We start from the raw sequence: 14,212 nt of genomic DNA, 5'->3' as shown, positions 1-14,212 counted from the left end.
CATTTAGTACAGAATTAAGACATAGCTACCCGTTAGTGCTTAGAATTTTTTGATACTATTAAAAACATAAATAATTATTTTTAATGTTCATTCAAAGAGTTCCAGTGTCACTGGCAGCTGATGTAATTTTGTGATCGTTATTTTTTTCCAAACTGATAGTGGAGTATTTCCGCCACAGATTTTGTCTCCCTACCAGTTGTTTTCTCTCTACCTGCTTTCTTAGAAATTTAGGTTTTTGCAGCAAGACTGCTGTGTTCTAGTCAGTGAAGATTTCATTTCCTTAAAAAAAAGTCTTTATTTGCACAGGACTCGGTGGTTTTTTTGTTCTAAAACAGTAGAAAGTGTCTTTTTCTTTTAAATGTCATGGGAGCTGCAATGCAATCAGCTTCTCTGATATAACTTAAAACACTTACTAGAAGAACTCTACAACACCCAGACTGCAGTTTAAAAAAAAAAAAAAGGAAAGAGAAAGTTTCATGTGGTTGTCAACATCACCTTAATCCTGTTGCCCTTGTTTCCAAAGCAGTTACAACAGCTAGCCAGCCAAAATGCACCATCCTCAGAAGTGTAAGTAGTGGGGAGGGAGTGGTTGTTGTGGTGTTCGTTGTGTTTTTTTTTCCCAAAGAAGATTAGATGTGCAAAATGATGCTGTCGTCGTTTGCTGTACTCCACTTTCTTCACTCACGGTGATTTGTTCTGTTCATTTGCACATGATGCCATTATTTGCAGGTGAACACCTCTGTCCGCTCACTACACGTGTTGCACTTCACAAAGCAGCACCAGTGGAATTTGCAATTACACTGCCACACCTTAGTGTACTGGTGTGTGTTGTAGCCTCTTCCACAGCACATCATGTCACACCCATCTGCATTGGGAGAGGTACGGTTGCAGAGTCGTCCCTGGGTACCGACGCTCCCTGTGGAAGCATCTTCCTCACAGTAGTTGGGTGACTTTTCGATATACACTAAATCGGTTTCCATAGGTTTCTGGTAACTCTTAATCTGCTTGATCTTCAGGAAGGTTGGCTGTCTTAGTCTACTGGCTCGTACCACCTCCACTTGCACTGCAGCATTGTATTTCTCTTTCAAAATATATCCGATCTCTCTGAATTTAGGAAGCGTGGTCCAGCAGGTCTTAGTTGTACAGGAACCTGAAACTCCATGACACTTGCACTCCAATTTCATTCTCTCTTCAAGAACCTATGTGTAAAGACAGGTGCATATGGTTACTGCAGGAAAACAGTATTGCAAGCTTGCCTAAATCTCCGTCTGTTTAGTTCATATGTTCATACTCATTACTGCTGGTGGAAATTTTTTGAACGCATGTTTATAAATCTTCTCACCTCCCAGCAGAATGCTTGTCACACATTTTGTTTTACATGCTGCCTGGTCGGAAAGGCAGTGTTTTGTCAATTTATTAGAAAACATTTGCATTCTCTTTCCAAATATTGGAGAATATTTACTTAAATTTCAGAAGACAGGTCTTTAGAGCAAAAGTAATTCATGGGACTCCAATGACTTAAAAAAATTTTTTTCAAACCATATTCATTTTGAAAATGGAAAAAGAATAATGTTTTTTTAAACTGTTGTAAGATTCAGAATATTTGATCTTAATCGCTTTAAGTAATGTTCAAAGAATCTTTAAAAAACTTTCACCCACTGTAATATCACAGAACAATATACACTGTGTGGCTGAATAGGCATTCATGTTCACGGCATAATTAAAAATTTTGCCTATACTGGCAGTGGTGATACCAGCATACCTATTAACTATTCAACCCCGAAAGCATAGCATCCCCTTTAAAAGCAACACTCCTTGCAGTTTCTAGCCCAACTATCAAGCAAACATTCAGCCACAAATACATTTTTTGCACCAAGTCAACGATTGCGCAACGTTAGAGGAAATAATATCCACGGGAGGGTCCTGCTCAGCTGTGAGCCAAAGAGAAATGGGAGCATCTCTTGTTGCTATCGCTAGAGGATGTTAACCTGGCGGAGGTTAACCCAGCATCAGATGGTCCCCAGAAGCGTCCCAGACTGGTGGGTGCTTGGACTCGTGCTCAGCTCCCCACCTCCCGCCCCTGCTGCAGCCGAGCCGTGCCACAGCTGGCACACAGCTCCTTCCCCAGGCAGGGGTGTATGCCGGGGGGGAAGGCAAGCAGATGCCCTCCCGCTTCCCTGCGCACGGCGGAGGGGAAACCGGCCTCACGGAAGCGCCTCTCTGTTTTTCTGCCCTCGCGCTACCGCTTAAGCCTGACCACAATTACACCCACAGTCATCATTAGCTTATGAAAATCAAGGCCTAAGAACAAAGCGAACTGAGCGTTCCCCTTCGCAATGGGATGCTAACAAAGAAATCTGAGCTACCGAGCTTGTCTTGAAGCAGTACTGATGCTTCAGACCATCTCCTGTAGTGGTTTCGTTGCAGATCCCAGAACATGACTGAAATGGGCAAAGGATAAAAGGGCCGAAATCTGAGTACAATGGCATAATGAAGTAGAAGGGAAGTAAAAAATGCTTACTGCTTAAGAAACTGGCCTTAAAATAAAAGCTGTACAGATCTGGTTATCCCTGCAAATAGAGGGCACCCTCCTGAGTTGTTTGAGTTTCACTTAAATTGTACGTTTTGTTTTTTCCCAAATTTCTGGGGTTTCAATATTAAAGAGAATATTTGGTTTTGATTCTCCCTTGCCAACATACAGTAGCAAGTACGAGATAGCTCAGCATCCTATTCAAAAATACCTTAGACCTTCTGAAACCACAGGCTTTTCCCAGGTGAAGGTCAAGTTAGCCTATCAGAGGCAGAAAAAGTGATTTCCAGGAAGGTTTACTGGGTTAGGGAAGAAGTTCTTATAGCTGCAGCTACTCTAAAAAAGGCCACTGACAAACTGTATTACCTTCCATTTCAGTGGCAGTGAGTAGAGGAATGCCTTACAGAATACTCCAGGGTCTCTCAGGGGTCTCCAGGGTCTCCTCTGTGCAGAAGGATGTGATTTTTCGAAGACCCTCAAACAAGATTCCAATCCTGTTCCACAAATCTGGGTTAAAATAATCTATTGGTGTTTAGACGTGCATGTAGATATGTGTAAAAATGCTTATAAGTTTTGCTTGATATTGCCGAAATACATTTTTTTGAAACTAGCCTGTTTCTACAACTTTCTCAACCACTGGTCACCAAGCCCTTGCAGCCACAAGTACTGCAGCAAAACCCATGACAAAAGGTGGATGAGGGCAACTTTGTCTACACCTTCACCAAAGAGCACTGGGAGCATCTAAGGACTTCCAGGGAAGCGTTACCAATGGGATGGATCTGCCACACCTGATTCACGCTCCTCTTCTCCTAAGTAGTAAACCTTGGTGAAGAGTACATGTTTTGTCATGTCCTGCACGTGCTTCTGATGTCTGTTTTTTGGTTGAAAAGGCCAAGTCAGTAACTTGCTCAGAGAGCGAGAGGGGGTGAAGCTTGTGAGGCTCCTTATCCTTGTGTGGGCTCAACACTCCGGACACTGTTCCAAGGATCCTCCATCTCTCTCATTTGGTGCGCTTCCCTGATACAGCAGAAAGTGTCATTGCTCCTGAAAGACAAAGATATCACCCATTCTGGTGTCCTACGTGATATCTTTTTATATATGGATGTGTGTGTGTACATATATATATGTTTGCCTCTGTGTGTATTTGCTTGAGATGCTGCCATTTATACACAGCACTGCCTGGCACGCTCTGTAGTACAATCTCCAACAACTTTATCCTGAGTCTTGAATTCCTCTTTTGTCGTCTTTCTGAAGGTCCAGTTTGGTGAGTCATGTTGCTGTACAGAAATCTGTTCACTGCTGTATTTTTTCAAAGGTTCCCACTGGCTATGGTGGTGGAAGAACTTGCAAATGCAAGCCACGCAGGCTCAAAAAAGCAGAAGTTTCAAAAAGTATTAATTCATGATCCTGAAGCCAATCTTACAGGTTTTTTTATTTTTTCAGAGGCTTCTCTCATGAATGTGGAATGCTTGGGGTTACAACACTGAGCGCAGGCCCAATCATCAGGTAGTTAAATTCCTGAATGCTATAATTTGTGTGCCCACAGTCAGCTGTGGGTATAAAATTGTGCCCAAAAACTTGGAGGTCAGGGAATACAAGGCCCAAACTAAGCAAATTCTAAGCAACATTTTTTTTCCCTCTTTCCACCCAGATGCCGTGGAGTGTTCCTCTTTGCTGACAAGCCAGCACGCTCTGGCTTTCCCAGAGGTATGTCTGTCTGCATGGCATCTCGAGCAGCTTCCCACTTGCCAGCAAGGTGCCACTGGACCTGGCAAAGGTGGCAGGATTTGACCCTGTGTGCTCAGTTCTGTGAATGAAGAGTAACTAATGTTTTCCTTCCTAAATGTCCCTCCAGCGCAGTTTTCCTCAGCAAAATTCCCATCAAAGCTTTGACCCTGAACCTTAAAGGTACTTATTTACTCCAATCTAATACTCCGTGCCAAGCTAGGTGCCTGATTAAAGATTGACAATCATTAGCTCGTACGACCCGCTCTCTCAGCAGTTTCATTTGTCATATGTCAGTGCCTCGTATCTAATCTTGAACGGTTTACAGCAAGATCTACCTCCCAGAGCAAATTCCCATCGTTGGACTGTGCTGCCTCAGACTAATCATAGGAACATTCTTTAGGTCCCTTTTCCACACACAGGCCCACTCCCACCCTAGTATGATCTTGCCAAGTAAAATTTTCTAACTACTGCTACTTTGCTAAATGAATTGTGAAATATAATGTTAAAGCTTTCTTATCCCACATATTTTTATACGTATATAAATCATACACTGAAAATGCAATTTGAGGGTTGTCCGCTGCCAGTTAAGCAGAAAAAAACTTGCAAAGACTGAAATAAAACAAAATGATACGCATGAAAAGAAACTCATTTTTTCAAGTTCCATATCTAGACCCAACTGCATAACATCAGATACAGTTTCTGTACATATTAAAAATCCTATCTGGACAAAATATGTAAAAACAATAGTAACATTTTGTGTGTGTTTGTTTTGGCTTGCCTTTTCTGGTTTGTGTTTTCCTTAGTGGAAATGCACATTTTTGGACCAGATGTTGAATGTAACAAAATCCATATTACTTTTTGACTGCAGTATCAAAAAGAAATAGAAGACTTTAGAAGTTTTCCCCCATCAAATATGCAAGTGATCAACTTTTGTTTTGGGTAATAACAGTACCAAAAGAGATGGATCCTGGTCACAAGATGTCACCACCCCTTTGATACTTGTGCAGCTGCAGCCACGAGACTGATGGCTGGCTGATGATGTGTGGCCACTGGCTAACCTTAGTCTCAGTGCAGCCTGGGGTCCACCACTGCTGACAAAATGCTGATGTCATGGACCCGTCTGGGAAACAAGGTTGGGTTTGTTTGTGTTTGGTTTTTTAACTTGGATAGCCAGGGGTATAACTAACATTAGTAGGGTGCAATGCTACTCCTCTAACACAAATTGAGTTATACAGAAATACAGCTCATGCCATGTCTCCTCGGGCTGTGCCCAGCCCTGTGAAGAGAAGACATGGAGCCAGCAGGAGAAGAATAAGGGTGCTTCAAGCTGCATATTTTTCTTTCTGCTCCTCTGTGAGGCTGTTCCATCGAGCATCAAAACAGTATTTATACTCCGTGGGACGGGAGACGAGGAACTGAATTACTGAGCTTACTCCTTCTCTTGTCACATCCCTGTTTTTCCTATTGTTTAGTCCAACGGAAGCAGGGAGCCTCTCATTTGCAGCAGGTCAGTACCCAGCCACAGCACGAGGTGGTTTTTCCCTGGCACTGGCCAGAGCTCAGCAGGGCTGGGAGACCCTCTGAGGTGCCAAGAGGCATCAATTCACCTCCTCCCACCCTTCACCTGTCTCCCTAGGTAAGGCACCCTCTTCCATAGTATCCTCATTGAATGCATTAAAAAAACTGAAGAAGGCCAACTGCTCTCTTTACCCAAGTTCTCCTCTTGGCTAGCAGGAAAATAAACCTGGGATTTTGGGACCTGCTGCCCACCAGATGAAAGTCCCTACTATTATGAGAATGGGATATAGAACCTAACTCATCTGTGCCTCTTCACTGCCTTCTAGAAGAAGAGAAAATAGCTGCTAAGTTTAAACAATAAACTGCTGCAGTTGGTTAAAACCTTCTGAATTTTATTTTTGCAGTGAAATGTTGCAAAATGCCAAAATCTTGAGAAGCACCCTTCAAATCATGCCCAAAACAAGTGTGATTGATTGCAGTATTTCACTCTCCTTTCTATGGAATTTGCTGTAAAGCTTGAAGGTAAAATTTTAAATATCATCTTACAGTGTTAAAAATATTTCGTTGCTGTTTTTATTCTGTCAGGCAGTGTAGAGATGTCAGGTTTGAGTGGATGCAGTAACATTTTACTAGATGGATGATATCTATCTTGCGTACGCTGCACGGTATGCATGGGCATATGCATTTCTAGAGTAAAAGCATTTAGCAAGTCCTAAAATATTTGGCTATATCCCCCCCCCCCCAGTTTTAAAGTAAAATGTTCAAAAAGTAGGATAGTACCAGATGTAGCTTCTGGCAGTCAATGTTAAGGGTGTGTTTCTGGAAGAAAAAAATAGGCTAGTAAATCCAGCCCAACTGGAAGCAGGAGAACTATCCTCATGAGATTTTGAGCCAAAGCTTGCATATTCAGGACATATGGATAAGCATTAGTTATCCATCTAACCCACCCAAGCTGTAACACCAAACTTTTTGAAACTGGATTTATATCTGTCTGCAAATCAATTTAAGTGGGAAAGGGGAAAGTATGCCGTGAAGCATAACTTTTCTTTCATGAATGTTCTCACAAGGGATGTGCAGTGGATAGTTTGTCTCTTTTAGAGAAAGAAACTTTCAGCAAATGATGGACTCAGGGCTGTAAAACCTGGAAAGTCACATTCTTTAAATTGCTGAAATGACTCAAGAAACAAAGTCAGATTTTTAAGAATATTTTAGGCTTATAAGAGCATAAAATTAGCTGGCTTTCATTTTTGAAACTGGTATTCAGCCTCCACTGTGACTTCGGAGCGTTTAATCCAGAGTGTCTTTCTGGGCATTGCTTCTAATTTTTATGTCCTGTTAGGTGACAGCGAGGGCAGTCTACAACATGTCAGGGCATGCTGTGCATCGTACCAAAGTGAGCTTATTGATTTTAATGTTTCATGTGAGGTGAAGTGAGCTAACACTTTCTTACATGTATTATGCACAAGCAACACATATAAATATGTATAAATATCCATAGTTATGTGCACACACACACTCTACATACATATGTGTGTGTATGTATGTATATAATGAATGGTGACCAACAAATCACTTCATTAGCTGTTCTACAGCCAAAGCATGTCAGCAAAAAAACCCTTCCCAGTACCACAGTCCTGTGGCGCCAGGAACTGTGAGAAAGAGCCATGGCTTAGATGGAAATGTTGTCCCAAGTAATTGAATAATCTCTTCTGAAGAGAGCCTGAACTTTTTTTTTGTCCCCACACTCTTATTGTTTCAAATGTAAAATAAGATGTTGTCATCTTCCAGACATTCCGAAAAAACAACAAGAAAAACCCATCGACATTACAAAGGAATAAATATTGGGATGGTACCAGGCTGAGTTGCTGGCAGTTAGTGTGATGGGTGTGTTTCTGGAAGGGAAAGAAATAGGCCAGCTTTTTCTCCACATAACCACAGTCATTGTCTAATCATAAGAGCCTAATTGATTGATAAACTGTTAGAAACATTTCTTTTCTTCTTTTTGGTAAAAGCTGTGATCTGCTACCAATTTGTCAGCTTGTTCTTGTAGCTCCCCCCTTAAAAACAAACAAACAGAAAACCCCATTTTTATAATTGAGATTCCCCATGAGAGCCGGTCATTGTTTTGAAGCTTTCAACAAAAAGCTAAGATTAATGGCGTGCGTTCCCAGATGTTACTCTTTCTAAGTTCATTTATCCCAGAATAAAGACACTTGTTTCTAAAAATACATGGTAGAAAGCTGTCTCATAAAACATCATCAAAGCTTGCTTGGTTTTGTTGCTATTTAATTTTTCATTACTCTATCAAAGTTTTGCCCACAGATTTCTCTGTAATCATTCAGATTTACAACAAGCCATTCTTTTAGTAACATTTGCGTTAGACTTACTCTAGTCTTCCTTTGGGGGCTTATTTTCATTTACCACACTTGTATTTTCCATTCTGGATCATAGTGGCCATTTAAAAACTGATGGTGAAGTTGGCTACTTCACCCATTTACGCAGCACGGCGCTGTTTTGCCGCCAGGCATAAATCTTCCATCAGTAGCGTCTCATGTCACCAGGAATTGCTAAGCATTTATTTCTTCCAAATGACACCGATGGCAAGTTTATTATTTTGTCACTGATGCAATTCATTGCAAATTTATTAGAAACTTCACAGACTTGCCATTAACTGAAACAATTCTTAGAAATGCAATGCAGAGCCATTAGGGGATGCAGTGGGGGGAAATTAGGGGGTTCATTCTTTCCACAGTCATCAGAAATTTCCTGAAAAGCCTAAATACAATCCTTTTTCCAAGGAGGAACTTTATCAGAGTGCTGTGCAGAGGGTCTCAGCCCCAGACTCAAGTTAAAGAGCGCCCAGAACTATTTCCTCCCTCATCTGTTTGCAAAGTTTGTGCAATTATTTATACAGCATGCTGTTTTTTCCTCAAAAAGAAATTCCTCAGGACTCTATTTTTAACAACAGCGAAATACCAGCAGGCCAGCTTTTGAGAATATCCCTATGAGAGCAAAACATTATAGTCGCGGCTACAGTTACAAATGCCTCTGGCTCTCAGGCGTGTCTGGGACAAGCGCCGGGGAGGTTGAGGATGGGCAAGACTCCTTCCCTGGCACATAAAAAAGGTCATGCGATGGTATAAGAGAGCATCCCAATAGCTGCTCTGGGGGCCAAACTGGTGGTCAGAGTCCTGGATAATAATCCTAGCAATGATCTTCTGGTAGAGGTCCAGTGAGGTCATCACGGGCTTTCCACGGACTTCAGAGCAAGTTGGAAATAACTGTAGGTGGGGTCTGGAGCTCTTTGCGTCTTTTTTTTCTCATGTTTCTGTCTTAAGAGGCTTTGGGATTTAAAAAGAAGACTAAAATGAAGATAGCAGATTATTGGCTAAATATTGTTGTTCTCACCTAACTCAAAAAGCCGATTTGGTATGACTGAATAAGACGTGTGAGCCTCACTATTACAGATGTAAGTGTGGGGGGGTTTAAAATAGTGAAAGTGCTGTGAAATCTCTGGAGGAAGCTACAAAAGCATATATTTCCTTTACTGTCTTGGCATTCCCACCCAAAAGTTGAAAAGGTCTGAGAACTTCTGAAGCAACAAAGAAGTAAAAAAAAAAAAAAATCTGCGTTACTTGTGGTCTCCTTCTTACCTTTTATTCTTATTCATAACAAGGGAAAAACATCCTTACTTTGGTCCTTAATAATAGCTGCCATGAACCAGAAGCTTGGCTCCAAACTGTATCCAAATTTTAAGACAAGTCACATGGAGATCAGCAGGATGGTACTGACAGAGTCTTACTCAGAGAGATACGAGCTTTTCCCAGTTGTGTTGTGAGATTTTTGGAAGGGAAAAAGAAGAAGACGGGGCTTCAATGTTGTGCTTCAGCAAGTGTCCAGACATAAATGCAGTTATTTCTGACTTGAGTGTGAATAAGGACCATGTGGAGTATGTCAGAAAGACATCCACACATGAGGAAAGTCTTCTGGTTTCAGATTTTGTCTCAGGCTCACAATCAAATCCTGGTTTACCCAGGATGCCCAAAACTGCCAAATTTCAGGTGACTGTAGGTCAGATTTCAAGTTTGCCTGGATTCTCAGAAGGGACTTGTGATTTCACCTTGAAATTGCACAAAACTCTCTAGGTGCTTTTGTAAAGGTCCAACCCATAAACAAAGAAAATGTATCCTGGGTTCCAGAGTTTTGTTCTAACCCTCGGTTTCAGTCAGTCTCAAATTCAGAATGTCTAATTTATACAAATAGCAGACAATCTCAGATGAACCAAAATCACTAAGTATTGTATACTGTACAACTTTGCATATTCATTTCATGGGAATGTATATCGTAACACCAATATTATTTCTAAACATGACCCCCAAACCATCTTTTCTATGAGCACATTCCTCGGGATTTGATGGATTATACTTAAAAACAAAAACAAAAAGCTACATCAAATCCTTTCAGTCTTCCGTAGTTTTTGAAAACGATACAGTGCATTAAGAATTATAATTAATATATACGGGTATAAATAACTACCAAAAAATGCCAACAACAAAAAAGTGGGTAAATACCAAAACAGTATTTATAAAAAAGTGTATTTGGGAAAAAAAAACCTATATTGTCAGTATTTTCAAACCTTTTTATTCCTGTCTCAGAAACATGAAAGTAAGTGTTATAATTTGTTTTTGCAAGAACATTTGCAAAAAATTAAGTTTTTAGAAATGTTAAAAAAAATGCATTTGCATGAATGCTGCTACCAGAAATATCTGTAAAAATACACACTTCTTTGGTTTGCTTATGTCCCTTTGCTGATGAAATTCTGATGAAGAGTAAAAATATAATTTGCTTAATAAGAATCAGCAATGATGTGGTCTAGTGGTTACTGGGCTATATTTGGAACTGGGGGACCTGGGATCAGTGCCTGGCTCAGATGCTGAGCCGCCTTCTGTCCTTGGGCAAGGGACTTTACTGTTCTCCATCTATGCATACACTTTTACTCTTTTGTCCCTCTTTCACATCTAGACTGTGACATGTTCAAAACAGGACATGCCTGAGCGTCTTCGTGGGAGTGGCACAGTGCCCACCACAGAGGGTTGCCCATTTGAGCAGGGATGATGATGCATCTAGCAGTAATAAATGCTCCCTTGCAGTTTAACACGTGGCTTCCACCTTCTTTTACATCCAAACACAACGCATGACGCTGAGGCAAAATACCCAGGCGAAGAGAATCGATCAGACCTCTAGCTGGTCTTCCAAGCTGCTGGTCTTCCAAGACCATGGCAGCGACTTTTGGGAAAAAAAAGATTGTGCCCTTCTTAAGGATGCTCTTCTGTCTGGCTCTTCAGTCATCTGTCTCCTTCGCATCTGGAGACTTCAGTATCAACCATCATTTGAGTATCTATCTTGACTCTACGCTTGAGATTACGCCCCATAACTGGCCTCTTCTGCCATGTTGGATTTATATAGCACTTTCATCCATTTTTTCATGGATAACTGCCCATACTGCACACCTTCACTTCCAGCGCACAGCCAACTGCAATCCCCAGGAGGTTTTTGATGCATGGACTGAGCATTAATAAGCAGTAAGACATTTGTACTGCTTCTGTCACCACCAATTCAACCACCTCTGCCCCCCTCAGCGGCTAGTGCTCGGTGAAAGCACACGCTTTTAGAGGAGATTTCAGTCTAACTTTGGGGGCTAGGTGTGGAGGAGTGGTATATTAGAGTCTCCTACAACACTGGAGGGTGGAAGCAGAATTTTTTCACCTGGGGGAAAACACTTTGAAGGGTATAGTAAAACCTCTCCTGAGGCAGAAGGATTTGTTGTGTTGTTTAAAGGGCAATCTTTGCGAGCTATGAGGATTGTTATTCGATGGACATAAATCGACGTAGCTCCATGATGTTTATTGTTTCATTGCAAGCAACCCAGTCATGGTTGTAGACATGAAACTGTTTCTTCTTCCAAAGTGACACTTACGCAGCAGTTTGTAGCCCGCCAGCGAGAAAGGGACAGTTGTGTGTTTGGTACGAAGTGTATCTTTCGTTAGAACTGTGGTCAAAGAAGTGTTTTGGTTTTGGATGGAATAAATAGCTGCAAGTGCTGTGGGAGTTCAGCAGTGCAGACACTCAGTCCTGTCCCGTCACAAGCCCCAACATCTCTTCCTAGATTTTTGCAGAGGAGATGAAAAGCAAGGATTTATCATTATGCCAAACAGCTACAGCAAAGTCCTCTCTGTTACCAGTAGGACTGGAAAGAAGGCTTAGAAAGCAGAAACGTTTAGGGGGCATCTATAATACATGGTCAGCTCTGAATAAAAAGGAACAGCAACAAAACGCAAATATTAGGTGCCATCAGGTAATCTGATGCGGGTGTGGGATAACAGCAGAGCGAGGGGTAAGTTCTCGGGGAACGCCTCCTGCCACCAAGCCAGCCTCCCCCCGTCCTCCAGCGCACACGTATCCCCATCCCTTGTCCTTTCTGGAATACCTTTCTTCCAGCCTCATTGTTGTGCAAGTTCATCAGCCTCCGGGCATTCTTTTTGATTTCTCGGGCATCAACAAATCTCCGGGAGAACTCAATGCCGTATCTGATATCCGCAGAGCAGCCTCCCCACTTCCAGCCCTCCTCCTGGTTGTAGTAGCCCTGTTTCTCTCGGTCACAGCCACAATTGCTGAGGTTGCCCTGGCTGCAGGCGGCCGTGACAGCGTGTGCAACCCCGGCAGCAGTAATGGCATAGGTGAACGCAGCTTCCCTGCTTCCTGTGGAGAGAAGCCAAAAGCTGATGGGTTGGCAGAAAGGCAGCACTTACCTACTAAAGAAAGTACACACATTATCTACAGCAACGGTGTCAGGCAGCAATGTGAGGAGGGCATTACTACTGGGTGTGTATTTCTCATTCTTACAGCATTACATACATACTTAAAACGCTTGGCTCAACTGGGGCGTATCACCCCAGGTAAGCACCAGCCGTATGATAGTCCCACCTAACCCCCTTCACCAGAGGGAAATTTTGCAATGAGTCTGGACAGTGGTGAGGTGAGGCAACAGGATTTTTTTTTTTACACTGCCTAGTCATGTTTGCAGCTGAACTTCAGCTATTTCAGATGAATAATAAGCAAGTCACTGGCGGCAATGCTCACCAGAAAACAACAGTCACCTCTAGCCATTGGCACTGTCTGGAAAAAGAAAAGCATTCAGGCAACGTCGAAAATACCAGACCCTTTCAGATACCCTCAGCGAGAGGGCTAGGACACAAACGGGGAAGATTATTAATCCGCCTTTATAAATGCCCCAGTAGCATCCGTTAGTGATGCTGCGTGTGAAGTATTCCAAGGGAGGCCTACAGAGACAAGAGCTGGGTAGGTTTTGTTTTCTTTCAAGGCAAAGTAGAGGCTACCCCTTTCCCTTGCTGGCTTCTCTCACCTATTAGTTTTGCTGTAACAACCCTTTTCCACTCACACTCTGGCTCAAACCTCTGCGTTACCTTGGCTAATGAGCATACGAGAGGTATGGAAGTGCTGTGGCAGCACTATTTCCTCTACAAAACGAGTGAGATGCTGTCATGGAAGTACAGTCTTCCTCAGAAAAAGGTCTTTTTGGAAAGAAGTTCTTTTTTTTTTTTTTTCTATGATCCAGTATTTGCCAAGGTTCCTCATCACCAATTCCATGTTATAGCTGCTGATATTGAGTATACGAAGAGAGGTAAATAAGTCCCCTTTCTTTACCGACACTGGTTGGCCGAGTGGCCTATAGGGTGCACATAAGCAAGGACAAACAGAGGCAGAACTATCGAGACCACAGTCACTGGCTTCCTGTAGGGATGGATCATGGCCCTTAGTGTTTTGTTGTTCTTATTATAACGTCTCCCTACAAGTTCCCTTCTCAGTGCTATCGTCCTTTTCCTCTGTTTATCTGGTGATAAACAGACAATCTTCTAATACTGCAGCCAAAGAATAACTGTAAAGAATTTGATGAAAGTTGCTGAAATGCCTAAATGACCACACACAGAGCTTTAACATAGTTAATGGATTTGGGAAGGAAAAAAAAGAACAAATTTTCCAGGGGAGAAAATAAAAACAAAAAACTTTGAAGCTATTTTTAATTTTTTATTTTAAGACTCATAGATATCATAACTATTCTGAAATGACCAGTGCTCGGGGGGGAGGGGTGTCTGTCTTATATTTCTTATTTTCATAGATAGCTTCCTGAAAGGTTACACCACTGCCGGATACGAGAAAGATCCTACAAGAAACAATCATAAACTGCTTTTTGGCACCATTTACTTGTTTCTCCAAAGCAATAAAAACGAAACTTAAGGTAAGAGAAAACAAAGAGGTGCTGTGTTCTTCAGGTACCAAGAAGGTTAAGCTGACTTTTGTATTATTTGAGTACATCGTGCAATGGAAGGACTGACTTTGCTTTCAGACACAGAAGTG

At 41.9% G+C, this 14,212-nt stretch overlaps 1 protein-coding gene across 1 annotated transcript; it reads right to left on the bottom strand.

Annotated features, from left to right (window-relative positions):
* Positions 1–481: 481 nt before the first annotated feature.
* On the bottom strand, positions 482–13,605 carry LOC104627843 (protein Wnt-7b). The gene is made up of 3 exons (XM_010296225.1): positions 13,502–13,605; positions 12,264–12,555; positions 482–1,199 (listed from the first exon to the last, which is right to left on the bottom strand). Exons 1-3 carry the CDS (start codon positions 13,603–13,605, stop codon positions 720–722), a joined length of 876 nt encoding a protein of 291 aa, XP_010294527.1. The 3' UTR covers positions 482–719.
* Positions 13,606–14,212: the final 607 nt, after the last annotated feature.

The sequence above is a fragment of the Phaethon lepturus genome, unplaced genomic scaffold, assembly GCF_000687285.1.
Source record: "Phaethon lepturus isolate BGI_N335 unplaced genomic scaffold, ASM68728v1 scaffold10391, whole genome shotgun sequence".
NCBI classification, from domain to species: Eukaryota; Metazoa; Chordata; class Aves; order Phaethontiformes; family Phaethontidae; genus Phaethon; species Phaethon lepturus.
This window is presented reverse-complemented; position numbering and strand designations above follow the sequence as displayed.

Bases quoted from the DNA above. Each gene is read 5' to 3' on its own strand.
- LOC104627843 (XM_010296225.1), bottom strand. From the start codon at position 13,605: ATGATCCATCCCTACAGGAAGCCAGTGACTGTGGTCTCGATAGTTCTG. The intron at 12,556-13,501 runs GTAAAGAAAGGG...CCAACCCATCAG, and splicing joins CACTCGGCCAACCAGTGTCG to CTTTTGGCTTCTCTCCACAG. The intron at 1,200-12,263 runs GTATTCCAGAAA...CTTTACACATAG, and splicing joins ACAATGAGGCTGGAAGAAAG to GTTCTTGAAGAGAGAATGAA.